The 27,916-nt window shown below is 37.4% G+C and overlaps 2 protein-coding genes across 4 annotated transcripts; one reads left to right on the top strand and one right to left on the bottom strand.

The window, feature by feature from the left end:
- The first annotated feature begins 1,266 nt into the window (after positions 1-1,266).
- LOC145938978 (pancreatic lipase-related protein 2) lies at positions 1,267-3,478 on the top strand. The gene is made up of 6 exons (XM_083042957.1): positions 1,267-1,879; positions 1,954-2,057; positions 2,301-2,608; positions 2,682-2,777; positions 2,851-3,096; positions 3,161-3,478. The coding sequence occupies exons 1-6, from the start codon at positions 1,334-1,336 to the stop codon at positions 3,220-3,222; spliced, it is 1,362 nt and encodes a 453-aa protein (XP_082899083.1). The 5' UTR covers positions 1,267-1,333; the 3' UTR covers positions 3,223-3,478.
- Positions 3,259-27,016, bottom strand: Nost (Nostrin). 3 transcript variants are annotated; one of them, XM_083042954.1, is made up of 10 exons: positions 26,284-27,016; positions 23,047-24,992; positions 20,723-21,241; positions 8,743-8,831; positions 8,580-8,659; positions 7,686-7,810; positions 6,447-6,902; positions 5,857-6,186; positions 5,614-5,766; positions 3,259-5,457 (listed from the first exon to the last, which is right to left on the bottom strand). In XM_083042954.1, the coding sequence occupies exons 2-10, from the start codon at positions 24,175-24,177 to the stop codon at positions 5,029-5,031; spliced, it is 3,312 nt and encodes a 1,103-aa protein (XP_082899080.1). In that variant the 5' UTR covers positions 24,178-24,992; positions 26,284-27,016; the 3' UTR covers positions 3,259-5,028. The 3 variants fall into 3 exon arrangements, with proteins under 3 accessions (XP_082899080.1, XP_082899079.1, XP_082899081.1); XM_083042953.1 differs by lacking the exon at positions 26,284-27,016 and having other exon boundaries at positions 23,047-26,006; XM_083042955.1 differs by lacking the exons at positions 20,723-21,241; positions 26,284-27,016 and having other exon boundaries at positions 23,047-26,004.
- Positions 27,017-27,916: the final 900 nt, after the last annotated feature.

The following is a 27,916-nucleotide window of genomic DNA, read 5'->3' as shown; positions in this document are numbered from 1 at the left end:
AACTCCGCTAAAAATGATCGTATTTGAAAAATTTTTTTTTCACTGTCAAGCTTGAAGGGTCTACTTTAAAAACCATTCGTCAGATTTTTAATTTATCCTCCTCCCCCGTACGCCACTGGTTCAAAAGTATAAGGATGTGTTTTGTCTCTAAAAAATTGCGTACTTTGACGCACTCCACGGGGTGGAATAATTTTTTTTCGCAAATCTTATAACTATCGTAAAATGTGGATTTTTTACTACAAATTTAAAAAAAAAGCAAAGTTCGTACGATTTTTTTTCGCGGAGTTATTACATATGAAAGTTACCCATACATTTTTTCCATTATTTAGCGGAGTTATGCTTCTTTAAAATTATGCGAAATTTTGACTTAAAATACATATGCGTTAATTTTGTTGACGAGTGTAAAAAAGAATATTAATACTTGAGAAATATTAACATTCTTAGATCACACATTTTATGCTACAAAGAAATTAAAAGATATAGACCCGTATTTAGAACGCGCTTACAACGTGCTAACATCTTTGTAAGCGCGTTTTAAATAGAGGCCAAAATGAATCTAAACATCTTCCAGTTCCACTTTACATATATTTTCGGGATTATCGCTTCTTAAGGCTCCTGGTTCCTTTCTGACCATGTCGAAATCGTGACGTCAGAGGCGAGAAAACACCCGCTAAAATTTCTTAGATGCCATTTCGAAATAAAAAAATATTTCGATGAAACAGCACTTCAGATGGCTTTAGCACACTCTTAAAAAACCCCGAAAACTATCCTTTCCCCTTTATAATTAATCAACAGCTGTAAAATGTAATATTATGAAGCCCAGTCCGTCTGGTCTTTGCACATGCGCAGTCATTCCGCATGTCAAAGTCTGATATCTCGATCATTTTACAGATGTTGATTGATTATAAAGGGAAAATGATAATTTTCGGGGGTTTTTAAGAGTGTGCTAAAGCCATCTAAAGTGCTGTTTAATCGAAATATCTTTTCATTAAAAAATGGCATCTAAGAATTTTCAGCGTGTGCTTTCTCGCCTCTGACGTCACAATCCAATATGACCGCGATGAGCACCCAGGAGCCTTAATCTAACATCATTCATCAAGGTCATCAAGGTCATCAAGGTCAAGTCTCTTTATATTCTCTGCTATCTTAACCGAAGACAGAGGAAAAATGTTTGCTTAAGAATCTTTCTCTTTTCTCCCTACTCCTTTGCCTTGTCAAACAAATATGATAATATTGATATCTAACAAATACCGTACGTCATAGTCAATTTAATGATAGGTCGAGAGCAACATAAATATAATTTCAAACGTCGATTGTACGTTAATACGTGACGATGAAGTCTATCGTTCTCGTGTTCGCTCTTCTGTGGCAATTCTCCAGCATCAGGGAATGTTCCTGCCTATTGCAACTGCATCCGACGAACATAACTCGGCCGCTTCAAAATGTATTAAATAGTACGACGCACGTCGCGAAAGAAATTGCCAGAGCAGTCTTCTTCAATGAGACTACCCTGGCAAATTTTACGTACAACGTTCAGGTCGGAGTCGACTTTAACTTGGTGGCAGACATGGATGAGTCGTCCGCTGATAATTCGTCGCAAGCTGCGCAAGTGGACTGCTTCGGATTGGGAAAGACGATTGCAACGGCTCTAGAGTGGTTCTTCAAGAGCAAACCTAACGGCAGTGACGCGTTGGACGTGCAATTTTTCCTCTCCTCCAGGAAGCAACCGCGTCGCGTACAAGTGATACTAGGCGAACAGTTCGGCTTGGAGTGGACGGATTTCAGGATAGAACGTAGGACGGTGATAATAGTACACGGTTTCCTATCGTACGGCGGGGAGCAATGGATCAGCGATATGGAAAGGGCGCTTTTCGAATGGGTAAAGCTCCATCAGCTGCGATCTCGTTCCTCTTTTTTGAAATTAATTTTTTTTTTTTCATGAAACTGACACAGGGTGACGTTAACGTGGTGGTGATAGATTGGAGCGCTGGCGGTAACACGTGGAATTATTACAAGGCGGCGGTCAACACCAAAACAGTGGGATATCAGATATCAAAGTGTGTAACCTTAGCCGGGCAAGAAGGTCACAAGTTCGAAGGACGTCTGAGAGATAATTTGGAAATATTCAAAACAAATATCATTTGACGATTCGTTACAAATTAATATCTTAAATTGTGTTCGTTGACTTCTTTCAAGACGACTTCAAGATATCCTTCAGACGACTCTCGCGAACAACCGTGTTGCTTTGATCAGAGCGATCCTTGTACGGTTTTTTTTAACATCGATCCATTTATCCAAAGATTTATAGAGCACGTGGCGAACTTTACGATCAGCAACGAAGGACCGAACGCGAGCAATTGGGGTCCCTTACATCTGATAGGACACAGTCTCGGCGCCCACATCTGCGGAATGACCGCGAAAGAGTTGAAAAAGCAACAGAGCAGATGGACCGTGAAGAGAATCACCGGTTTGGATCCGGCGCAGCCGTGTTTCCGCAACGCCGACCCATCCGTTCATTTGCATAAAAATGACGCACCGTTTGTCGACGTGATACACACAAACGCCAAATTACTCTTGGCTCTGGGTCTCGGTCTACCCGAGGCTCTAGGTAGCACATTTATTTTAAAAAAATATTCTTTTAAAATTTTCACTTACAATTCTTCTGCGATATATCTTCATAGGTCACATTGATTTCTATCCCAACGGGGGTAAAACGCAACCCGGCTGCGCCAAAACGAAGACGTCGTACTTCGATTATTTGCCGATCCCTATAACCGGTCAGTATCAGCGAAACACCTTATTTAACTGACCCAAGGAACGGGAAGTAGAATTTGTTATCACGACTTTCAGCGATACAAAGAACGATCTGTAGTCACGGACGTTCCTATCTTTACCTCACGGAATCTCTGGCGTCCGCCGCTGTGCATAATTGCAGTTTCTGGGCGCATCGTTGGAATTTGACGTACGAGGGCCTTTCGCTAATAATCGCCAAACCATGCGACGCGAAAGTCTGCACGGAGATGGGCATTAGAGCGGAGATGTACGATCACCGTGGGATCTTCTTCACGGCCACCGCCAGCAGTCCTCCGTTTTGCGGTAAATATTATTACTTACGTCAGATAATGTAATACGTGTCTGGTGCTATATCCTCCCGTTATAGCCAACAGCACCGACGTCAACGAAGAGGTGGACAGGCAATTGCGACGGGAGCATTTCGGATAAAGGATCGAATGGCGATGCATCAACAAACAACTTAGGTATTTGTAAATAAATGCGTTGTTAGCACATACTGAGAGAGAATCGCACAGTACATTTAAATAATAGCTCCTTATATCTGGATATTTACAATTGAATGCGTTTGCATGATACAAATAATATGTACAATTTCCCGTGTCTTTCTTTACTCTGTCGCTATTACAAACGCTTATCTCTTATGTGTATTCAAATTCTTAATAAATTACAAAAAAAATAAAACGCATGATAAGCTTAATTCTTAAAATCAGATACGATACACACATATACAACGTGCTTGAAAAGTAATGTTTTCCAAGGACTTGGAAATACATCGATAGCTCTCGAAGAATAGAATTACAGAAAGTACAAAAGTGATCATAATCACTATGGCAGAGATAATAAGTATGCCAGCTATTCGTATCAACTTCTCATACTAGTGAAATGTAGTTTTAATTTTTTTAATATATATACGATAGTATTTTTTAATTAAAACTTCAAAAATGCATCGTATATCTCTAACAAGGTAAATAGTATGCGCGATGAATTGTAAAGTGTAGTGTGTCAGATTTAATGAAATATCTCTCCTTGAAAAGGATACAAATAAACGAGTACTAATTATATAAACCAGGGACCCGGACCGAACCGGAACCAAAACCGATAACCGTTCCATAACCGTTTTTTTAGTATACATATATATATAATATATTTTCATGTACAATATGAAGTGTTGTTTATTTATATGTCATGAAAATTAATAATAATTTTTTAAAGTAATATAATTTAGAAATTAATTTAAGTAGAAAAATGAAAAGTAAAAATTTTAAAAACCGGAACCGTAACCGAAAAAATCATAATTTAAGGCTCCTGGTACCTTGCCGACCATGTCGGAATCGTGACGTCAGAGGCGAGAAAACACACGCTATTTTTTTTTAGATGCCATTTCTAAATAAAAACATATTTGCATAAAATAACACTTAAGATCTCTTTAATACACTTCTAAAAACGCCGAAAACTATCCTTTTCCCTTTATAATCAATCAACAGCTGTAAAATGTAATATTATGAGGCCCAGTCCTTCTGGTCTTTGCACATGCGCAGTCATTCCGCATGTCAAAGTCTGATATCTCGATCATTTTACGGTTGTTGATTGACTGTCAAGGGAAAAGAATAGTTTTCGGCGTTTTTTAGAAGTGTATTAAAGAGATCTTAAGTGTTATTTTATGCAAATATGTTTTTATTTAGAAATGGCATCTAAAAAAAAATAGCGTGTGTTTTCTCGCCTCTGACGTCACGATTCCAATATGGCCGCGGTGAGCACCCAGGAGCCTTAAACGATTTCGGCTTCCTTTATTTATTAAAAACCCGAAACTGGAGCCAGAACAGTTATTAAATATCTTATTAAACCGAAACCGAACCCTAACTTTGTTTCGGTCCGGATCCCTGATATAAACAGTAATAAAAATGATAAATACGTCAATATACACGAAAATAATAACGACGCGATTAAAATATTTCCACTAGTAGGCGGACGCGTCCCGTTTCAGACATGATGGTAACTGCTATTTGGTATTAATTCTCATGTGCGTCGTTGTTATTATATGAGCTTACGATCCAAGTACGCTCGATTTCTGCGCGTAAAAAGTAATCGTCGCGTGTAACGCTCTATATTGGCACATTGTAACACTCTTACCTGATTCAGCGAAGCCGGGTGGTCAAGATTTAAGTAAGAGTTCCACTCGCGTGGAACTCGCGTAAACGTTAACACCGAGCGTTGTTCAACACGATAAGTCGTCTATTAATGTATGACTTGCACGTAAGTGGCCGGGAATATACCGGTGCGGCCTCTACACTCGCCTATCCACCAGCCGTCCGCCTGCTTCTGATGGACAGTTATCAAATCACCCGGGTTGAGACTGAGCTCGTCGTTCAGATTCGCCGAATACTGATAGATCGCTCGGCACTGCTCCGCGCCTTCAGTTTTGGTCGTTGTTACCACTTCCGTACTGTCGATCGCTTCCTGATTGTTGTTGTCCTCCGAGTGACTGCTGAACTCGTCGAAATCACTGAAGTCGTCCTCGTCTGGCGGATTCTCAGAGTTGCCGTCGCCAGCCGTCCGATCAACCCAGTCGCGTGTCTCGGGATCCTGATCCTTCGTCAGATGCATCTCGAGCTCGTCATCGTCGTCTTGAATCTCAAAAGATTCGTTCTTTGCCCAAGAAGGAATCTGCAAGAAACGTGGACAATCATAGTCATTTGTTTTGCGATTTTTTTTATTGAGCGTAATTTTATTATTTAATTGTTAAAATAAAAATTAGATGACTACATTTTCACTCTGTGAACTTTATCTTTCTCTCTGATATAGCGTTTACGACCCGTTTACCTTAAGAACACTTTGCTGCAAACCCTGCTTGTCTCTCGAAACCAGGATATGATCCGACAAGGGATGTTTGGATCGTTTGCTGCCTTCTACTTCCGCGAGCGTACCGCCGACTTTATATCTGGCCGCCTCCAAATACAGCAACATGGAACGCATCTGCGACATCAGGTTACAAGGATTAATTCACGCGTGTGAAACTAGGATGAAATAATTCCCAATTCCTAAATTTGACGCGAGAAAACTTACGTGATGCAGCTTATCCGTCACGTTTTGCGTGCTCTCATCCGCCGCGAAGGCCGGTGTCTTGATGAAGGCCCGATGTAACGTTTCTAGACCCTCTCTACCCCGCCTCTCCCTCTCGAGATCTTGCCTAATTAGATGCAGCACCCTCACCAGCGCTTGCTTCCGTCGCTCGCGGTTCATCGCCAGCGTAACGTGTTCGGCATAAAAGTCCGGCAGTAGCTGTTCCGCATTCGTCGCGTCGTTACTGTCCATTCGACGTACGAGATTCTTCAGGACTTCAAGATCCTGCGATACGTTGCAGCTACGCACGGGAGTTAGCAGGCGATCGGCGCTCTAAAGATAAAGCGTTACATATATTCAATGCATCCTGAATGTTACAGTTTTCTGTTACTTAAATAAAAGTATCTGGATAATCATTTAGATTAAAATAATTGCTTCTTATATTTTATCTTTATTACCTTTCTTATATTATCTAATCTAAATTATCAAAGTATATATTATTTCCATTCTCTCTTTAAATCAAAGAAATATTATCTTCTTCAAATGATTAAGATAACGTTCATGTCCAATTTTATCTCGCTCTTTTCCATTACCTGTTGCAGTTTTGGCGCGAGCGCCTGCAGATGCGTCAAGTACACATTGGCAAAGTCCTTCAGGGCGCTCAGTCGCTCCTCCTCGAGCAGCTCCATCTGCTTCGCGCCCTTCCTCACCGTGCTCTCGTACTCCAGTCTGGCTCTCTCGGCCCTCACGCTAACCGTGTAAAATTCCGTGTCCGCGCGTCGCGACGAGTCCTCGGCCTTTCGTCGTCTGGTCTCCAGTTTGTTCGCTTCCTTCTCCGTCATGTGGTGATTCGACAATTTATTGTTACTCTGACTGATGGTCTGCAGCCGCGCCAGGTCCTGCAGCCTCTCGTTCTCGCGCGCGCTCGCGAAGCTCTGCTTCTTACTCTTCGCCGCGATCCCGCGCCACTCCTGGAGCGACTTGGATGCCTTGTCTACCGAATTCTCGATGGTCTTCCTCGATCGGCCCTGCGTCTCCGCTACGCCCACCTGTGTTCACCAGAAATATGCATTAGCCTCTCATTTCCGATCTTGTAATTCGATCAATTATTCGCAATTCATCTCAAGCATCGGCAATATTGAGTAATTTTAAGGAAGCAATAAACCATCCTCTCTTGTAGAAAATGGAAACAATAAATATATTTCAAATCAGATTTAGTTATATTATTTATAATTATTTATTATTATGTTATTATTACGTCAACAAACCCCATAATGCATAATATTTATATAAATATACTCAAATATTAAAAAATGTTTTTATAACTGAATATAATTAACTCTTTTGTCAATGCATAATTTTTCACCTTTCCATCAATGTATGGTACCCGGTACCAACTGAAAATGTGTGTTTTCGACACATTAACAATTTCTTTATAGCAGCTGCTAGGCAATCCAGACTGCACCATGTCCAAAATTGGAGCATAAGACATCTTTAAGACATCTTATGATATGATATCCAAGAGACATCTTAAAAATATCTTAAAGATATCTTATGCGCCGATTTTGGGCATGATGTTATCTGGGAACGAACATTCTTTCCCGTTATATTTTAGGATGAGGTTTCCGAATACAAAGGGCCTTTCTATTTTGTTTCCAGCGGAGAAAAGGTTTCAACACATTTTTAACATTTTAAGTTGCTTTGGGTACCCGTTCATTGACAGAAGGATTAATGTCGTTTTTATCGGTGTGTTGCGTAAGCACAATCACGCGTACACGCCAGTCTTTCCCTCCTTTTGCGACGCGGCATAATTATATCTCGAAGAGACTCACTCTGAGCGGTTTGGCGAGCTGCTCGCTCAACGCGATGCCCCATAGCCGATGGGCTTCCGCGGCAGCCTCCATCTCCTCGCCGACACACCTCCATGCCTCGTTCACGCCTCCGTTGCTATTACCACCTGCATTACGAAAGACGCAATCCGTTCGTTAAGACATGATCTTATTTTCTCTCTTTCGGACGCCACCCATCTCGCAACGTCGATCTGATCGACATTTCTGAAGCTCTCTCGATGCAATATATATAGTAGCGCGATCAAGAAAAAAAATGAATTAACTATAATTTCATAGAAAAAAATCTTCTTCTATATAAATACAAATAATGATTCTCACTTTCCTTAGAATAAATTATGCGATAAGTAGAGTCGAGAAATACATAATTTATGATTTATGATTTAAATACATATGAGAATAGAACTTATAATTTGAATTTTCACATTTACGATAAAATAAACTTTGCAACGCATGGCTCAATAAATGAAAAAATTTTGTTGAAGAAAAATCTTGCATCAATATCACCTGAATATTCTCTAATATTATAATTATTATTATTACTACGTGTAATTATCAATAAAATAGATGCAAAATTAACGTAAAATTAATGATTGATACCTTGGTCCTTAGCGCAGATTTTTGGCATCATTATTTATGATTTAAATGCATGATAATAAAATATATGATTTAAATTTTCAATGACATTTACGATAAAATAAAAAAAAATGCAATACATGTCTCAATAAATTATAAAATTTTTGCTGAAAAAAAATCTTGCATCAACACCCGAATATTCTCTAGTATTATAATTGTTGTCGTTATTATTACTACATATGTAATTATCAATAAAATATTATAGATGCAAAATTAAAGTAAAAATAAATGATTGACAATCACCTTGGTCTTTAGTGCAGGCCTTTGTCAATTTGCTGCTGAGTTTGCTGAGTCCCTTCGCATAAGTAGCTTCCAACTCGGCTCTGAAAATACACATGTTTGCATTTTTTCTTTTACGGAAGAATCGTGTTTGCACGAAAGATGAGAGGTGAAGAACCTAAAATACCTTTCGTGAAGAATCGACGCCAATTCTTTGCAGAAGTCGCCTCCCTGTTTGATGTATCTTCGCACATCTTCGAAACCACCCTGTCCTCCCTGTGTATAATAACAAAACAAAAAAAATTAAAAATGTTGCGCAACAATAAATTGCGAATGACTAAAACTCGTATTTTATTTTATTTTATACTTGAAAAAAAACTAACGTTAAAGTGCTTCATTTTGCGATACACTGGTTATCTCACGCGATATTTCTAATATACATAAAGATGATTGACTGAAATGGATATTCAATTGCAGATCTCACAAAAATCTCTTTATAACATCATCATTAAATAGAAAGCTGCTTCATATCGAAATTCAAAAAAAGGGGAGAAACTTTATACGCGTGCAATAAAATTTCAGACAGAGAGTATTATTTCTAAGTATTCGATAATAAAAGAGAGAGTCGTATAAGATGTTAAAGGGGAAATATCGATTTGCATTCAATTTTATCGTCTCTACATCTGATGCGCATAATAATATATATGCAATGATAATAATAAAGGCGGAGAGAAAAAGAGAAAGAAAAAGAAAGCGAGAGCGAAAGAGTGCTATGATAATGATGAGTACACACACACAATTATGCATGTTAAACGCGTTAATCCTTCCTTCTCTCTTTCTTTCTTCCCACAGATCTTTAAACATTCGGATATAATAACTTAAAGAGAACCGTCGTCCCGTTTTCGCCTTCGAGTGACAAAAATACGAAAATTTTACGCTTGAATACACCTTGCCCTCGGGGAGGAGAAGACGCATAAGTTAGCGGTAACCACGCATCGTGGTCCATCAGATACAACATCGCCTAGCCATCGTACCGAATCACGGGATGATTTCTTGCGTGCGAATCGCATTTCCGATCATGTGTTTTTCATTTTTACTCACGCTTGAGCAAAAATGGAATTGCGATGCTCACACGACGAGACGCTTTAACTTTATATGGAAAAAAAAGATAAGAAATTTGCAACTAAAAAAGATAAGATATTTGCAAAAATTTTAAACTCAATAAAATTCTTCGACAACTCTTCCTATATAAGAGATATTAATTATATATTATATAATATAATATATATATATTATATATTATTATTAATATATATCATTAATATTATTAATAATATTATTATTATTATATTATATATTATTAATAATATTATAATATTAATATATTAATATAATATTAATATTATTAATAATATAATGTTATATTAATTATAATGATTTTATATTATATAATATATATGTATATTTTAATTACGGAATATTAATAACGTAACATTGATTTCGTCAACGCCAACGTTAAAAATATATGTGGGATGTTTTATTATTTCGCCATTTATACCGTGTTCATTTATATCGTGCCTGCCTACATTTTTCTCTCCCTGTAAGCACGTAAAGTGCTTTAGTCACAGTGGAAGGCCGGGCGTATGTCATTATCCACTCATCCAGTCGTTCGCCTCTCATTGCTGTTACGCGTTTGCTTAGCTTTCTGGTATATTTGTTGTGGGATTATCGTATAAACGGTACTTACAAACGGTACCAATCTGATCATATTTTGTTTACAAAGCGAACAAGTTATATAAAGGCAAATTGTATGGGAAATATTATCGATTCACGTAACATATATATAAATTGTGGACAGAGCATTTTTTCACCTCTTTATTAATTCGAAAAAAATTGAAGACTATACCGTTTTGTTTTTCACAAAATTTAATTTTAAATAAATAAGTCAATAAATTTTTTATTTAAAGAGAGAGAGACATTTTGTTTTAAGTGACTATCGATGTTTTAAATTGTTTAATTATTGAATTTTATTTTAAGGAGTTTTTGCACTTCGTAAAAAGAAATGCTCTGACAGAAACACATATTATTTATTGTATGTGTTTTCGAGAAATTTTTAGATTCTAAACGCGGCCAGAGTGGATCGTGGACCAATTTTTTTTCAGCTTTCGCACGTTTTTCTGATCCTGTAAACGCGCGTGAAAGTCGATATCGCGCACCCATGAAATTACTAATTAGATACGACAATAAATGAAAGACGGCGGACGGTTCGTCGAATAAAGTCGCGAAATTTTGAGGAAGAGCTCACACACATCTAGCTGAAGAGAAATGTCTACAAAAGAGATTGTTACATCTTTAATAAAGTATATAAACATGCTTATTTCGCACCTACTACTACGATCCTTTTGTATTTTAATATACCGAGGCTAACACTTCGATTCGATCACGTTGCCCGGATACTAGGGAAAGGAAGCTCTCCCTCTCGCTGAGACTCGTCCCGGAAGCCGCTGATAAAATCGCGAAACATTGGCTATGAAGATAGAAAAGGCTTTTGTTCGTACGCGATAAATATTCCCGCGGCTATCGGATATCGTGTTCTTTCTTTTCGTTTGCCGCGCAAGTAAAGGTGACTGGTATTTAATCCTCAATTAAAGCTTAATCATAACCCGAGGTGATCGGTGAAAGTAAGCGTTAAACTTGATGGGCCCCGAAGGAAGCTCAAGTGCCAATTAGTTCGGATGTATGTGTATGTGTGTGTAGGCGAAGTCGCGAAAAACTCTGATATGATACACGAGACCTTATCGTACAACTGTAGCGAGAGAAAATGGAACAGTTTAGTTTAGTGTATCTTTGGGTCTCTTAAGAAATAATGTTTGAAATTATATTAGTTATCCAGTTCCTACCAAAAGTGACTGAATTGAGAATATTATTAAATAAATAAATAAATAAATAAATTATTGTAGTATTTATATTTTCCAGAAAATATTATATATTTATTAATATTTTTTCTAATATAATATATACATATATTTATATAGTTTATTCACATTATTTGCTGCCATTTTTAATGTTTCTGCCAAAAATTTTGGATATAAATAATTAAAATTTTGGATATAAATATATCTTGCATATAATAATTTTTAAAAAATTTGACAATAAAGGTACAACTCAAAATTTTAGCAAACTTTAATTACTTACAAAAAACTAATCTATGAATCATAATAAAACTTTGCATAAACCATCTTGAATAGTTATATATTTTTAAAAAATTTGAGATTTTTTTATTCTACATAACAATATTATGTACCTATAAGAACACGCGTGTGAAAAATACACTTTTACTTCTTCTTGAATAACTTTTGAATCGATCCGTCAAATTTCTTGCAACACCCCTTTATAAAAATGCAATATAAAATAATCTATAATCTCCTGTCATAATTTTTTCATTACTTTGGACGGAAAATTACCATTCTACACACAAAGCTATTGAAGTGGCGTGTTAAATAAGACTGATCAATTGTCAGATCGAACTAATCGGCTTTTTACGTCCGCGATTCGAATTGCAGCTTAGAATTGCATATCTCCAAGTTGTGAAACGTTAGTCATCGGGGATATGTGATTCATAAATCACGTAATGATTACAAATCGTATAAATCAACAATATTTCTAGAATATTGTAAAAAAGAGACAAATATATGCCAATATCCGAATCAGCTTCATTCTATGTTTTATTACAGACTATATACGTATAATTTAATATTTCGCAAATATTTCTCTGGGTGGGAAAAAGGAGCAGATTTCATCGCCGCAAACTCGACATTCGATCATCGCGCCTTCGTACGTAATATCGAATTATGTAATATCGGAATGTAGCGGCTGACGGCGAGATATTTTACATTTCCGTCTCGCGCGCGCGAAATTACGTAAGAATCGGCCCAAGTCACAGAAACACTTGAAGAGAATAAATTCAGATTTCTGTTACGACACTCCCCGAGGTTTAGTTTAGAGTTTTAGAACGTTGTGTGCAACGCAATCGATACGCATGCCTAGGCATTCATCTCCTCTCTCGACGCTCTTCGATAACGAGAAACCACACGTGTATCTTCAAGCATCGTGATCTGGACCTTTTGCTTAAACTATTTTTATCGCCAATAAGAGAGCCTATATATATGTAGACAATTTATGTGTTTTTTATCGGCACTCTTTTATTCCATCATAATTTATAAACTATCGTAAAAGATCGAAAACAACTTGGAATTGCGAAAACAATCGACATAGATGCGCGTAAATAAAATAATTTTTAAATAATATAGAGTATATAATAAAGTACAATTTTCAATAATGAATAATAAATATTTCAATAATAAATAATTTTCTCAATACGAGATAAATATACTAACTTGCATCGAGAAATGTCTTTTAACGTGTTAGACGTTGATTCAGTAAATGTTTTTTTGTAGCATGTTTAATCATCTATCAAGATTCACTGATTGGTATCAATTTTGCAAATATTTATATATGATTTTTTCGCGAACTTTGTTATCGTTGGAATGTCCAAGAAAAATCCAGAGAAACGTCATCGGTTGATAAAAAGATGCATCTCTAAGAATATTTACACAACCGCGATTAAGTTTAATTGGTTTTATAATAAAATATCTAAACAAATTCGACATTGAAAAAAAAATCCTAGATAATCAAAAATATTATTATTTTTTTTCATTTATAAATACACAAATGCAGAATACTCGATTTTACCGAACATACTTTTGCTATCAATGATTCCGGATGATTATTAGAATTGATATTGAGAATCGATATCACCAACAAGATTCCAATCTGATAACTCGTGTTTGATAAATGAAACGCGAGATATCTCCAGACGATAATCTTCTTCATGAATCGTGAATGGTTATTATCTGCGCGCGGAAAGGAAAGGCTTTTTATACATAGAATGAATCATTTAAAATTCTATAAACACATTCGTAATTTTCACCGTAATTGTCAAATATTATCGTATACGACTTTGACAGACACCTGTATTAATAACATTATTCATCGTACACGCTGTGTTCCAAGTTACCCGATAAAGCGAGTCTTTCGTTCGTTACTAAAGATTACAAGAGTTATTCAGGTTAAATAACTTTTGAGAAACGTCACGTTAGAATTTATGCGGCCGTTTATTATGTAAAATAAAAAAATTATATCGAATAATCGATGGAGGGCGTGTCCGAGTGGACATGGTCTATTTGTAACGAATGACAGAGCAACTTTCTACGGTTTCGGTCTAAATTTTACCGAAAGTGGACTCTACTACTACGTCAGTATCTCGCGACGACGTTAACGTAATCGCGATTGCATCTGCATAAGAAAAGAATTGCATGCGATCTATCTTGGTTAGTCAAACGGTAGCTGTCGAGGTATTCGCGGTTAAAAGAGACCTCGACTTCTGGATCAGTTTTATCGAGCGTGTCCTAAACGCCAATAATTCACGGTGAAAAATCGTTTCGTCACTGCTCGATAAAGCGAAAAGCTAAGTTAGTATTAATTAAAATTAATTTATGCGCACGCAAGATATTTATACATATATACATATACCGGGTGTCCCATTTTAAAGGACCCACTCAAATATTTCAGAAACACTGCGTTAAATCGAAAAATGTTACCTACAAAAGTTGTAGGGTTTCGAGGGGGACATGACATAATAATATTCATATGATCTTGGGCGGCGCCTCCAAGGTCAAGTAAAGGTGAGAATGAATTTTTTAAATGGAAACCCATATTTTTTATTATAACATCTTTTTCTGCTAATTAATTTGAACAACTTTTATCTGAAGCATTTTTTTATTTTCCTAATATTTTTTCTTCTTTTCAAAATTCATTCTCACCTTCATTTGACTTTGGAGACGCCGCCCAAGGTCATATGAATATTACTATGTTATGTCCCCCTTGAAAACCTACAACTTTTGTAGAAATTTTTCGATTTAACGCAGTGTTTCTGACAATGAGATATTTGAATGGGTCCTTTAAAATGGGACACCTGGTATATAATCGATATACGTAAGGCGAAAGTTTGCGATCGAATTAATAAAATATTACGGAAATATATAGAGACAAATCCACCATCTCTTTTACGCAACGATTAGAGAAACATCGTATAATCGAATTTAATCTCGATAACCTTCGTTATAACATAACACCTTATTTGTCGACACGTATCAGTGCAGCAATTAAATGCGTAATCGGCGGCAGATTCGCCTTTCAATCATGCTATATTAAGCGGCTAATTCTCGCTTTCTGTATTAGCATTTAATATGTAATCCCGCATGGAATACACTCAATGAGTCATGTAAACAAATATAACTTTGCGTGTTATGTTGCATGTCATTTATGTAGAAATTAAGTAAAAAATACGTGCTTTGCTCCCTATTTGTATATAAATAGAATATTCAGAAATGTCGATAAAATTAACACATTTTAGAATTTATTATATATATATATATATATATATATATATATATATATAATTTCATTAAAGATCAAATAAATATATATACAGTATATAATAATTATATAAATTATATACAATATATATATACAACATTTTCATCAATCATTGAATAAATAAATAAATTTATATATATATTAATGAAAATAACATTTTCACTGATTGAAGAGAATATACATACATATATATATTATATACTTGTTGAAAGATTTTCAGTACATTACACGACATATAAAATTCTAAATAGAGAACTGTATCCTGATCTTTGTCACAAATTATAGAATACATTGTCGACAAAAATGGCCTTTATAATTCTGCTGCATTTTGTATTTTTATAGAAGGTATGAAACAAATAAATCGCGTCGTCATCCTGGATAACAACTCGAAATAAAAGTTCGCAATTGGATGGAGATTTCTCGCGTCAATGATTCTTTAATTCTTTAATCCGAACGTAAATATGACAAGTGTATCGCGAATAGATTCGCGAGTGTATAACGGTCGAAATAAATAAATCAACGATTATTATCAATTCGCACGGGATTCGAAAGGTTAATCGATATACGCCTATTCACGGTGCGCCGATGACGGCAAACGGGCGTGCGCTTGCAACAGGTGGTTTATTGCCGTTCGCTTCAATAGGACAGGTGCGCCGCTGCCAGTCAACGACCAGTCGATGACCATTGAATCTATTACAGAGCGCGAATTCGTACAAGACGATCTAGTACTCTCTCGAAATATCAATGTTCGTTATCATATTAATTATCGTGTATGGCCGTGTAAAACCAGCACGCTCTTATCGAAACTCATTACATTCTCATCGAGATAAGAAATTTTAATAGTCATTAATTCATTTTTTTTTTTATTATATATTGTCTCTAAAATATTATATATAAAATATTATTTCATTTTTTTTATTATATATTATATCTAAAATATTATATATAAAATATTATATATAATATTATATATAATATTATATATAATATTTATACAAAATATATATAACATTTTTTATATAATATATAATATATATATATAATTATAATACGAGTCTATCTTATTTTGGACGAACCGGTACATAAGTCCGGTTGTGTATAAACAGCCAGCCTCGTGCTTTTAACGAGTATATGTATCGCTTAAATACGGATGAGTCTGCACACATCCTCCGTTAATGCGACACAACGCGTGCGAACTTCCCGAATGGGACTTCCCTTTTATCTCGTCGTATCGGCGAGAGTTCATCTACATTTATCGCTACAACAAAGAAACTTTCATCGCCACGAGGAGCGGTTTCTTTGTATTTTGCAAAGGACTATTATAGCTCATCAAATCACGTCCTAATTAAATGTAAAAAAAAAACATATGTCGGTATACCTGTGTCGATTCATTTAATTCAAGGCAATTGTATTAGCTGAATTTGAGATATTTAATCAGCGATAAAATAATTAAATTTCTGTTAAAAAAAGTTCGACATCTATTAGAAATGAAATCCTCCTGCCCTAAAGAGACTTATACCAGGTGTCCCATTTTAAAGGACCCACTCAAATATCTCATTGTCAGAAACACTGCGTTAAATCGAAAAATGTTTCCTACAAAAGTTGTAGGGTTTCGAGGGGGACATAACATAGTAATATTCATATGACCTTGGGCGGCGTCTCCAAGATTAGTGAAGGTTAACCTTAAGTGAAGGTGAGAATGAATTTTGAAGAAAATAAAAAAATGCTTCAGATAAAAGTTGTTCAAATTAATTAGTAGAAAAAGATGTTATAATAAAAAATATGGGTTTCCATTTAAAAAATTTATTCTCACCTTCACTTGATCTTGGAGACGCCGCCCAAGGTCATATGAATATTACTATGTTATGTCCCCCTCGAAACCCTACAACTTTTGTAGGAAACATTTTTTGATTTAACGCAGTGTTTCTGAGATATTTGAGTGGGTCCTTAAAATGGGACACCCGGTATGTTCATTTACAATAAACAACGCGCGCATTAATATATAACATAGCGCGTTTCCAATTTAAATGAAAAATATGGAAAATTGAGAGAAAATGGAAAATATAAGAATAGAAAATATCGAATTAAATCTTGCATATCCGCTGAAAATATTGTATTTCTAATTACGGTAATTATCTCTTTCATATCGTCCACGTGTACTTTCTCACAAACGCGCGAACACAAGAGCGATTATACTCGTTACGAGAGCGAGAGATCGTATGAATAACGATGGGCGTGCATGCGTTTCGAGAGACTTGTTCGCAAACTGCACACCGTCGGAATATTTAACGAGAATCGCGCTATTCTCTCTCTGTCTCCTTTCCCTTTTACCGGCAATACTTCCTCCACGTTTAGCCGTCTCGCGGAGAAATCGCGGAGGTCGCGAAGACAGACGCCCGCCTGTCTTTCATTCGCCGCACTTTAATGCACTTTCCAACGCGCACTTAATTTCGCACACGTTAGCGAAATGTATATATCTGACAATGAATAGAAATTTTCTCTCTTTCTCTCTCCTCGTCCTTCCTCTTTACGGATTCTCCTCTCGCTTTTTCATTGAAAGTGTCGCGTCAATTAATTGAGATATTGCACAGGTGAAAATGCATTTTACGTGACACGATTAGTAGCGGTGATTTCTTTTTTCTTTCTTTTTTTTACGACAATTCTCACAAAATTAAAGCTCCTGAAAATACGTGAATCGTGAAAACTGCAGAACTTGTCGGATACAAAATATACCGAACATATCGATCAGACAATTAACGATCATTATGTTACTCTAATATAAGAAGTCTATAAATAAAAATTCATACATGCCATATAATAAGTCATATACATTTCTAAAAAAAATAAATTAAATTAAAAAATTAAATTAAATTAAAAATAATTTTATTTAATAAAATAAAATTCAAGACAGAATTACTGTATTTTGACTTGTCAAATTTTCTACCACCTAAAACCATTTAAAATTGCCCGATTGTAAAATAATCGTTAAATGCAAGAAACATAATAACCGTGTCTCTCCAATCTGTCTGTTCTACTCTCCGACAAAACCGATACACACGATTCCATTTACGACGTTTCACGTCCTTGACGAATTTATACGTCACGTATAAAATTAACGACGGAGAAACTCGCGATATGACCCCCACGCTATCGAGACATCTGCGGTCGAATGCAACTGCAGTCAAGGTGCAGAGTCGCAATCTTTTCCGTTCTCCAGGGCCACGGGGGTCTCTCTAAGCACGCTTGTACGTACTACAGTGTGTACAAGTACGAGAAGAACACACGTGGAAGGCGGTCAAGCGTCACGTACGTCTATACACGTGTCTATGATAAGTGTGTCTGTATGCGCGAAACAAAGTCGACTATTTTCTCCGCGCAACTTTCCCACACTTTCCATGCTTTGCTCTTGCCGATGCTTGGCTTTGAGGCATGACTCGTGTGTATATGTGTCTGGCTTAGCGCCATTTCTCCCGGACAGTCGATAAATCTCTCGATCGGACACTCGAACGGTCTCTCTCTTGTAAAATTTCGACTCGGGGAAAGCGGATGCGAACTGGGAAACACGACGAGCGATATATCTTCGCTGTCGTCCCAGGCCCCGGTATATTAATTATACATTTGTAACTTATTAATTAAAGATGGCGAAATTTTCGAAGCACTCTCTCCGCGCATCTCTTTCAAGATTCTTATCTGTCAGGTTTTATATTTTTTCTATCAGAGTTACATGTAGCTCTCTAAAGAAAATGCAGACGCTCTATCGAAAGAAATTTCAAATTAGTTTTTCATTAAATTCATCCGAAGTCTTTTCCTTTTCGCGAACTTTTATCGGAACAGATTTTAAAGAAACCGAAAGTGCGAAATCTATACGCTAATATTCGTTAAAGAAATTTTAGTTCATCAAGAATAAAATCGGCGAAGATCGATATCTTCTCGCAAAAAAGAAAAAAAAAAGCTCTTCAAAATTTTATGACAGATTCACATTCGAATGACATAACTTGTGACCTTTAATAAGTCGACAAAAAAGCATTCTAAACGCGTCAGAAAATGCTGTAATAGTGAAAGCGATTTCCAGCGCGAAAAATGTCATCGAGCGAAAAAGAGCACACGGGAATTTAGTTTCTAACTACACGGGTGTCGCTTATTTATCGCGCGCGCATCTCATAAAGTCTCGTCGAAATGGCTACCTGGTTTGTGTCTGCTATAAAATATCCGTGGAAAATAACGCGGTAATTTTGTGTAGACAACCAGTCGACGAGCGTGTCGCGTAGAGTGGCGATAAAAATCCACGGCGAAAAATCTTTTTCGATAAAGTATCTCTAAAAAAATGTTCCAAACGAATAATAAACGCTTTAATAATAAAAACGAAAAAATTCATAAATATACGATTTAGTTAAAAATTAATGTCGTGAATCTCAGTTAATCAAGATGTATTTTTCTAAAAAATTTGCGAATAATAAAATAAATAGCGATTTTAATTACATCTGATAGCGCATTTTCAGAAACAATTGGATATTTTTTAATTTCCATTCGCTCTACAATTCACACAGGATGGTCGTAATATATTTGCGTATCTTTCTTGTTCAGAAGTTAAGAATGAAGTGAGTTATTAGAGGGAATCAGCGTAATAGATATGCGGAGGCAGTAAAACGTCATTCAATATTGATGAATGAGTCACGAATTCTTGAGAGTGATATTTCAATCGGGTGTCAGATTCGTTGTTTATAAGCAAATTGCATTTAATTCGTGTAAATCATCGAGATATACACAATTAGAAATTTTTCAAGCAACAAAAAACGATCACGTATATATAATTATATACATATAATATAATAGATATGTATATAATATGTATATAAATAAATAAATAACAATTTTTAGAGATATCTTTCTTTTCTTCCGAAACTTTTACGATCACCTTTCCACTACAGTTTATAATTAGCTATATCGCGAAAATTATTCTCGACTTTCATTAAGTTTCTCGAGCGAAGTCCCTTCATTTATATGACACGGTTTTTAATGATCTCGATGTTAACCTACATGAACTATAAAGCTCATTGAATTGAATGAATCGTAAAACTCATTCGGCTTTATTCATTACGAACGTGACTTTTAAACAACTCCTACAGATGTGGACTACAAAAAAAAAAAAAAAAATACTGCGAATAAACTTAAACGCTGCAAATAAATATTTTTCTATTGAACGCAGTAAATTTGAAATTAATATATGTATATAAATTATTAAAATATATAGTGATTTTTATATACATATATAAATGTTTTTATATTTAAAAAGTTTTTTTAAACAAGTACCTATAAATAATAGATAGATGTATATAAAATTTTTATCAAATTTTTATGATATTTTCCGTACACATCCGAATAAATTAGCCTCTGCCACTATTACTGATTTTAATGGACTTGGAATTATTCAAATTACAATGACGTTCGAATACAACCGAGAAAAAACTGCTCCACAGTTCACTCGAACTATGTTCTTTGTTTCTCTCTCTCTCTCTCTCTTTCTCTCCAAGTTGAAAAGAATGCGCATCACGTTCGATCGCAATGCGAACGAATGTGCGCACAACTGCGCAAACACACGTCAGTCAGCGCGCGATGAAAGGGAGGAAAGAAGTAACGAGGCTCTGAGAGAGCGTGTAAAGAGTACAGACCTCCTCGATCTCGTAGGTCTGTAACAGATGAGTGGAGGCCATTAACCCCCTGATTGACCCGAGCATTCTCCTCTTAATCAGGCCACCTTTCCCACCGTCCCGATCCCTCGACGTCTCACAACTGATCTCCGCCGTCGTCGTCGTCGTCATCGTCGTCGGCGTCGACGACGTCCTCGTCCCCACGTCGTTCTCCAAGTCGTTGGAGCACAGCTTGTCCACGCTGAACGACACCGGCAGCCTCGGCTGCAACCTCGTCCTGCTGTTCTCCAAGATGTCATCCGAGCTCGCTGTCTTCCTCTTCAAATTACCGCAAATGAATGAGCCGTTTCTCGCGTTTCCGGAATCGGGCGACGCCGACGTCGGCCTCTCCTCGTCGGAGACATTCGCCTCCTCCGACACCGACGACAGCCCGAATTCCTCCACCCTCGTGATCGAGCCGGACTCCTGGGTGCGAGCTCGCGTCAGATCGTAGAAGCCGCGCTGTTTGTCCTTGGATGTCCGCGCGGCGTCGTTTCGCACCTTGACGCGAGAATAAATTTTCCCGATGAAAGTAAAAGGTGGAAAAGCTCGACTGAGAGAAGACTCTTCGTCTTCGTGCACGTTTCAATCGCGAAAGTATTACACACTTCGATAAAAAAGTGATTTTTGTTTCCCAAACTCAAGGAAAGAGAGTAATCATTTCCCTTTCGCGATGCCGAATATGATTTTGGCAATCTTGAAAAGTTTCAGACTAAAGTTGTATCAAAAGAGTCATTTTATATCAATTCTTTATGTAAATATCAATATAATTAAAAAATCTAGTAGAAATATCCGTAATCTTCAATGGCTTAATTTATCTTTCTTTTACAATAAATTCAGTGTTTAATGAAACAAAAATCTGCTTAATCTAATTAAATAAATTAATAAAAATAATTTTTAAATAATATATAATTAAAAATGCATTATTATAAATATTAATTAAAATAATTATACAATTAAATAAATTAATTTCTCCGCAATAATTTTTTTTATGACTGGAAAAACTACATCAAAAAAACTTCCTATTTTATTACAACTTTAGTCCTAGAAATTCCTCAAAATTGCTATAGAATTTGAGACCGGAATTCTATTGAACAAACTATAAGAAATGGGTTTCTCTTGATTTCTTTTTAACTATCGAACTGTTTGTAACTTTTCCTCGCTTTCTGTGAATCGAGGAATCGTGAATCGAGGAAATCGTGATATTCAAAAGTTTCAAAACCCATATTATGTTGCTTAGCCCAACGTTCGTTACGTTGACCATCTATTACGGCCAATTGTAGGATTCTCGGGCAACGAAGCAACGAATCAGAGTGAAAGCGGAATAAATCCGTAATTTGCGAGGGCCCACTTCATACGTCGAGGTCGTGTATACTTAACTTCTCCGTAAATTATAAACTCATCCCGCCATATATTCCTCATATACATATGTAATATACATGTCGAACAACGTTATAAACATTAGTTAAAATTGACTGATTTAAGCAAATTAAATGGATTTAAAAAGGATTTAACACTAATTTTCATAAATGACGTCGATTCTAAATTTTTGTCTACTTTCACATTCTTGGCCAGTTTCTCTATTAAAAAATACTCTTTCAATGCACAATTTTTATTTTTATTCTATACATGCGCGGGCAAATGTGAAGTAACAGAAAAGGAGAGAATGTGCTAAATATGGAGGTCAAAAGTACCAAGAATACAAAAACCCCGGAATACAAAAGCCACAAAAGATAGTCGGAGGGAACTACACAAGCCGTATATAATATTATCCCCAAGAATCAAATAAATTTCTAAATTTTTTTCCAAACTATTTCATATATATGTATATATGTCCGTCTATTTTAACTAATCTTTATTAACTCTTCTGTCTCAATGCCTAATTTTTCATTTTCATGTATAGGTACTCGGGTACTAATTGTGTTCTCGCATGACAAAAATTTTTTTTACAACAGCTATTGAGCATCGAGAATTTTTTCCCATTATATTTTAAGAGATTTCCGAGTACAAAGACTTTTTATATTTTTAGGTATAAAAAAGGTTGTTTTTAAATTCTTTTTGAATTATTTTGTATTCAAAATAATTAAAGAAGAATTTTGTCGTACCTGGATTTTATTAGCTCTTTTCATATTTGATTTTGTATTTGTACATCAGAGCCTCTTCAATTTATTAATATAATTTATCTTTGTATATTTTATTTCGAGAAAAGTCCGAAATTTAAAGTTGCTTCGGTTATCCGAGTATCTATTCATTGACAGAAGAGTTGTTAATCGCGCGATTTGCCATTCTTTCTTTTCCGGCGCTACCTCGGGACTGAGAGCACCGACAGCCTGCAACCTCGCGTGCCTGTTGACGACCTCGCCGATCCTGGTCCTCTCCTCTCGCAACCAGCTGCGCATCCTGCCCCAGGCTTTGCCCAATCGCTGCTTCTGCAGCTTCATCCGCCTGCTGCGACCGGAACCGCCGCTCACCGAGCCCTCCTCGTTCGGGCATTCGGGATCCGAGTATGATCCTGACATAGACGCTATCCCGGCGTCGTAGCCGTCGCTGTCGGAGGCGCCGTAGCTTCTTCGGCCGGACTTGAGCGACCTGGTGGAACGTTTCGTCTGGTCGCGCTGCTGTTTACTCCTCTCGTCGAGAGAAACGTTCGATGGCGTCATCATCGCTGTCTCCCCCTCTCGCGACCTGTTCAAGGACGCGTCCTTGACCGACCTCGCAGGCACGTCGTAGAGAACCTGGCGAGTCACCGGCGACGAGGACTCGACGCTCGTTTCCTTATCGTCGGATCGTTCCAGGGAGACTCGACTCGACACGGCGCTCTTATTAGGTAGATCGTACAGCTGATTCTCAGCCACTGAGTCTTTGATCTGATCGCTCGTGTCGACCTCCAGGATCACGATCTCGTCCCCATCCTCGTGAAATTTCTCGTCGGCGCGCAAAAAGCTGAAGCTGATCGTAGGCACTCCATCAACGTCCGTTTCCACCTTTGCGGTGGCGCTCAGCTCCAGGGTGGTACTGTGTCTCTTCCTGTTCTGGTTTTTATCGTTCAGGATTGCCTCCTTGTTCTGATACAACGCCTCGTTCATCGACAAGGGTCTCCCAACTGTCGTCGTATCCTTCTCCGAAGACGACCCGACGACCTTCGCGTCCTTCCCGGAGGATCCGAGCACTTTCGTTTGAGTCTCCTTCTCTAAGGACTCAATTTCCATATTCTTAATTACGGATCCAATTTCCGGCTCTTTCTCGCAGGATTTCTTACGCTCTCCGTTCTCGACGACGTCGCGTCCAGCCTCTTCATGGAACTCGCGACAATGCACGATAATCGGCGCCGGGATGTCGTACCACGTCGTCGTCGCGACGCCGGCAGCACCGTTGCTCAAGGTCGAGCTCTTCGTGGGAGATCTCAGGGCTGTCAAAACGTGCCTCACCTCGTTCATCCTCGATATACAATGTGTGTATAAATAGAACGGTAAGAGAATCCTCTCCTTCGACTCCGATCACCTACAATCGATTCTTCTTGAGTCTCTCTTCTTTATTCCTTTTCCTTCTCTCTCTCTCTCTCTCTCTCTCTGTCTCTGCTTTTCTCTTTCTTAGCTAGATCCCGTTGCGAGAAACGCCGATTAAGTCGCGATCGAATCGCGACAAACAACGGTGTAGCAAAACGTGTCTCGAAAACGCGTATCCCTATTTATATCCATGTTTGAAATGATGATCTGTCGTCGCTTCTCTTCATATATGATGCGTGATGGACTTTTTCAGATGACACCTTTTCCGTATTTTTCCTCGTCACTTGTCAACAAAATTTTACATCACGCACAATTTTATTTCCCCCCACACTTCTTCCATCCCCGCGAGATCGCTCTCGTTTATCATCCAAGTGTATCATCCCCTACGTCCTATTACAAATTTCGCTTATATAGTAAGAAGCAGTTTCCTACGAGATTCTCGTCTATTCTACGTTCCACGATCTCTCACGTGGCAAGGACGTTGCAATCACGCGTATCACTTGATCACATGATCGCTCGAGCGAGAATGTCATCTCACGCGGTGCCACTCGCGAGAAATTCTTGCCAATTCCTACAAATTTCACAGCCAGACCTCGAGATATTCCGCGGAACGAATACCTTTATTACGTTACCCTATGAATCTCGTCTCTCTCGTCTATTTCTGCGCGAAAGATTCTCAGACATCGACGGTCGAGAAGAGCACCTGGAGTGTCAACTTCGTTCCACAATCAACCCGGAGACACTGACTATGACGCGAAAGTCAGAAAAGGAGCAACACGCAATAACGACTATGACGTTTCTGCTGCGCAGAGGAAAGGAGGAGAAGATGGAACAGGGGGGCAATCGGCGGAACCAATATATATACGAAGATAAGGAGAGAGTGACGTTGTGTAAATTTACCGCGAATATGCACGTCGCGTTTATTCGCGCTTATTTACGAGTCATCGGCTTAACGCGTACGTATATATACGTAGGTAGGCTCTCACGTGCCTTGGCAAGCAACGGCGTCGCGAGCGATGGAATTCCTGGATGGATTCACGCGTGACACGCATATATATATAGACACGCGTTTCGTTCGAGCGCGACGGAACGATCCCCTCCGAGATATATTATGCAATTACGCGTTCCAATTTTCCACTTTGAGGATAGCACATCAGATCCATCTCGCCTTCCTCTCCGTTTTTTTTTTTTTTTTCTCTCTCTATTCGCGCTCTCGTTGCGCATCGCGCGCAACGACCGGCCCCAACGTCACGTCGCGCACTGGATAGCGCGTTCGGGTTCGGACGACGACGACGACGACGGAGTCGAGTCGCCTTCGATGATGATCGGCCGGTTTCGCGTTTTAGCGAGCAAAAAGCGGCCGCCGCCGCCTCGCGACGCGAATTCGCGAGCTTCGATTCGCCGCGCTTTCGCGCGCAATTGCACACCGTAAAGTATGCTTTATATGCGAAACGTCACGTGTGCGTGTTTCTATTGTAAATTGAACAAATAGGTATCTATTTTGAAAGCCGAGGGAAAAAATGCCATCCCCTTATGGAAAGTGCGATAAATATTTATATAATTATCGATATAATATTTGTATAATGAGAGGGAGGAAATAAGTCCAGGATATTGTTTCTCTGCTCGCTTAGGAAAGACTTATATACGTGCGTGTTAGGTTCCAATTAGAGATGGGATCAAGTTTAATATGTATACTTAAAGAAAGTTCGAACCTATTTCGTGCAGATTCGAGTCTATTTTTTTATCATAATTCAAAACTATGCAAATAACTTTGAACTTACTTGTAAGATACTTAATTCCATCACTAATTATGGACGACTCTTACGAAAATCCTCATGGAAAAAAAATATTAGCTACCATAGCCAAATCTTAGGTATTACATCACATCTGAAATTTAGTTACCATGTCTAAATTTTAGCTATAGAGATACCAAAAATTTAGCTATGATAGCTAATATTTTTTTCCACGCGAGGAATACATTTCGCGTTAATCATCAATCATCAATTTAATATTCCAAAGGCAAATCGAGATACATACACTGATCCGGCTAAACGACGGCCTTTCCGCTACATAAATAAAGAGGTATAGCGATAAACATATATGCATACGTGCGCGAGTGATATCGATTCGTATAATCATAGTATTATTAGATATTCAACATCGAGTGTCCAAGACTCCAACGGCGTCGCGGGTTTCGAGGATAATCTTCGAAACGAATCCGACAAACGGTCGACTGATCTTCAATCGCGCAATCATCATCACGTGTTACTCGATCGACGACGACACGTCCGGAATCTCTTCGGAATCCTACACGTCCGTATCGGAGCAACGCGACGACTGCCGACTCCGACCGCCTGGAAGTTCGCGTTATACAATCGCGGCGAACAATTAGGTATGTTATATACCGTGTGTACCCTGGTGTTTCTATTGCGCAATCGCGCGCCGGCGTATTCGTGCTTCTTTTTACGGCGGCACGTTTTATCCCGAAGAATCGTCCATCTCGAATTAGCCGAGAGATCGTCCGCCTCTCTCCTTCTTCCTATACAACGCGATATTATTATCTCCTCGTAGAGCGATCATCCTAAAGATATACGGTGATTAATAAGATAGTGCATAGTTTCGATCAAAATGCCGGTATATTGACGTAAACTGGAGCTTAGATTATTAAATATGAAATAAACAAAGTCACGATGATTATTAAAGGATTAAAAATCCTGCATTATAATTTATACAATTGAATTTGCTGAACTATGATTTTTCTGCAACTTTCGGTTAAAAAAAATAAAATTAAAATTAAAATTAATAAAAATTAATAAATCGACTTATAAATATTAAATAAAAATTAACTAACTCTGTAAAGTTCTGCGGGCATTAGAAAACGACAAATTACATATCTCTTTTTAAATTCCTTATTCTTGACTGACATTTTGTGAGATATCAATAATGACGTGGCATATATTTAAAAAAATACAAAAGTAAAATTTATATTTGTCTCGGTTAAAAATTCCTGCACGCTTTGCATTCCACTACTTTACAAAGGTGTAAAAATCGAGGCCACGCCGCGGCATTCTCGCTGTTGCACGAATAAGCAACGCGGTTGTCACGAAAATAGAAACTCCGCGGACCAACGCTAATTCCTCGCGAAGAGTTTGTCTTTTTAATCTCTAAATAGCTGCATGATTTTAACCAAGCTCTCTCTACTGCTTGGTAAACAGCACTATAAATAATTAGATACGGTAACTTTTTTTTGTATACAATCAAAAACATTTTCTTTATAGAGAAAAGTTAAATATAATGTGTACAAAAATGTATTAAAAATATAGCATTGGAAATAAAAAAATATATATATAATGCAATATATAAAATTATAATGCATAATAAGGAAGAAAAAATTTCGATCAAATCTCCCAAACAATATTTTAAATTCAACCTTCTCGCGTTTTCTATATAGATCGATCACGACTTCAATCAGTTTCACCTTCGCAACCATGAAATGTCAAGGTTTGTCGTTACAATTCGTCCTCCGAAAAGAGAGAAAGAGAGAGAGAGATCGAAACCCATCTATAGTGTCAAAATAATATGATCAGCCTTATATTTATCAATCTTATTCGAAAAAAAAATACCGATAAACAACTCCGACTTCAGACTAGATTTCGAGCAACGAAAAATC

The sequence above is a fragment of the Prenolepis imparis genome, unplaced genomic scaffold (assembly GCF_030444845.1).
Source record: "Prenolepis imparis isolate NDT839.2.m4 unplaced genomic scaffold, iyPreImpa1.0 SCAF_7, whole genome shotgun sequence".
NCBI classification, from domain to species: Eukaryota; Metazoa; Arthropoda; class Insecta; order Hymenoptera; family Formicidae; genus Prenolepis; species Prenolepis imparis.
Note: the sequence above shows the minus strand (reverse complement) of the source record. Positions and strands in the feature narration are given on the sequence as shown.